This window comes from Morus notabilis, unplaced genomic scaffold (genome assembly GCF_000414095.1).
Source record: "Morus notabilis unplaced genomic scaffold, ASM41409v2 Scaffold1321, whole genome shotgun sequence".
Taxonomy (NCBI): Eukaryota; Viridiplantae; Streptophyta; class Magnoliopsida; order Rosales; family Moraceae; genus Morus; species Morus notabilis.
Genome location: NW_010357343.1, coordinates 20,782 through 21,958, shown reverse-complemented (window position 1 = coordinate 21,958; position 1,177 = coordinate 20,782). Strand labels below are relative to the sequence as shown.

The 1,177-nt window shown below is 37.1% G+C and overlaps 1 protein-coding gene across 2 annotated transcripts in view; it reads right to left on the bottom strand.

Annotated features, from left to right (window-relative positions):
• Positions 1-200: 200 nt before the first annotated feature.
• LOC21384870 (E3 ubiquitin-protein ligase RFWD3) overlaps positions 201-1,177 on the bottom strand; it is a 2,805-nt gene continuing 1,828 nt past the window's right edge. The window contains exon 6 of one of the 2 annotated variants that reach the window (XM_024169353.1): positions 201-747. In XM_024169353.1, coding sequence (XP_024025121.1) covers positions 487-747 — 261 coding nt within the window. In that variant the 3' untranslated portion in view covers positions 201-486. The remainder of the gene's footprint in view (positions 748-1,177) is intronic. The other variant, XM_024169357.1, reaches the window with a different exon arrangement.

Here is a 1,177-nt window from a genome sequence, read left to right as displayed (position 1 = left end):
AGCCGAACATTTTGCTCAAGAGGTGAAGGAGCAATCTTGCTATCTATCAATCCTGCTTTGGCTATCAAATCAGAAGCATACTTCGTTTGTGATAAATCAGATCAGTGGTTAATATTTTAGAAGAGTTGGAAAGACTCTTTGTAAAGCCAAATATGATTGTGGACTTTTAATCAAGCCATAAATCAAAGCAAGCATGAAGGATTTTTTTTTTCTCTCTTTCCAATCCAGATGGTAGGTCTGGTGATGCAATCCCACAAAAATAAAGGGTGCATCTTACAGCATTTTTAAGGAACCTCTTGTGCACGGCACCAAACCAAAAACCTAAAATAAAATTTTAAGAAGTGATCCATCAAAGTTTCAGCACTAATAAAAAAGAACTTGGACACAAAAGTCATGACAATAGTGCTACGACCATATATCACAAAGAGCCTAATGGGTCATTGTGGAAACTAGGGAACTGCATCATTAGAAAATGGGTTATGTGCTCTAATCGTCGCTCAGATTCAGCCTTCTCCGCTTATATTCAGCGTATTCAACCAATTTCCGCTCACATTCAGCCAACTTCTGCATTACCTCTTGCTGATTTTCAACACACTTTTTCGTATGTTCCACCCACGTTTTTGTATCTTCCGCCAACTTCTGTTCTAGCTGTTGCAACTTCTGTTCTATCTGTTGCGCCTTCTGATGTAATAACTGGTACCCACGTTCAGCTTTCTGCTTTGTCTGTTGCTCACTTTTTTCAGATATCTGCAAAAAAATATTCTTAGGATTACATAAGTTTTGGGAAGAAAAATTAGGCAGAGAAGAAAGTTTTGAAACTGAATCAAGTACAGATATTGGACAAGGAAAGTTTTAAAAAATGAAGATGCTAGACATTTACATCCCAAAAGCAATTGAGACAGACTCAATCTCATGCACGCGAGTGTGTAAAAGATTGTAATATCCCATAATGTATAATAAATGATCTTAGAGCATAGATCTTACTGTGTGGTGCAATGTACCATATTTAAGCCATTCAAGCAGAAATTAGTTAGCTGCAATGAATTTCATACTTGTGCAGTGTTGGTATTGTATTGGTCCATGGGTTCGGATCATTCTTCGTGCGATATTATATTAATGAAATCTCTATCACTGTTAGTTGAGCTGAGCATTCTCTCCAACAATCTGCGAGTATTCT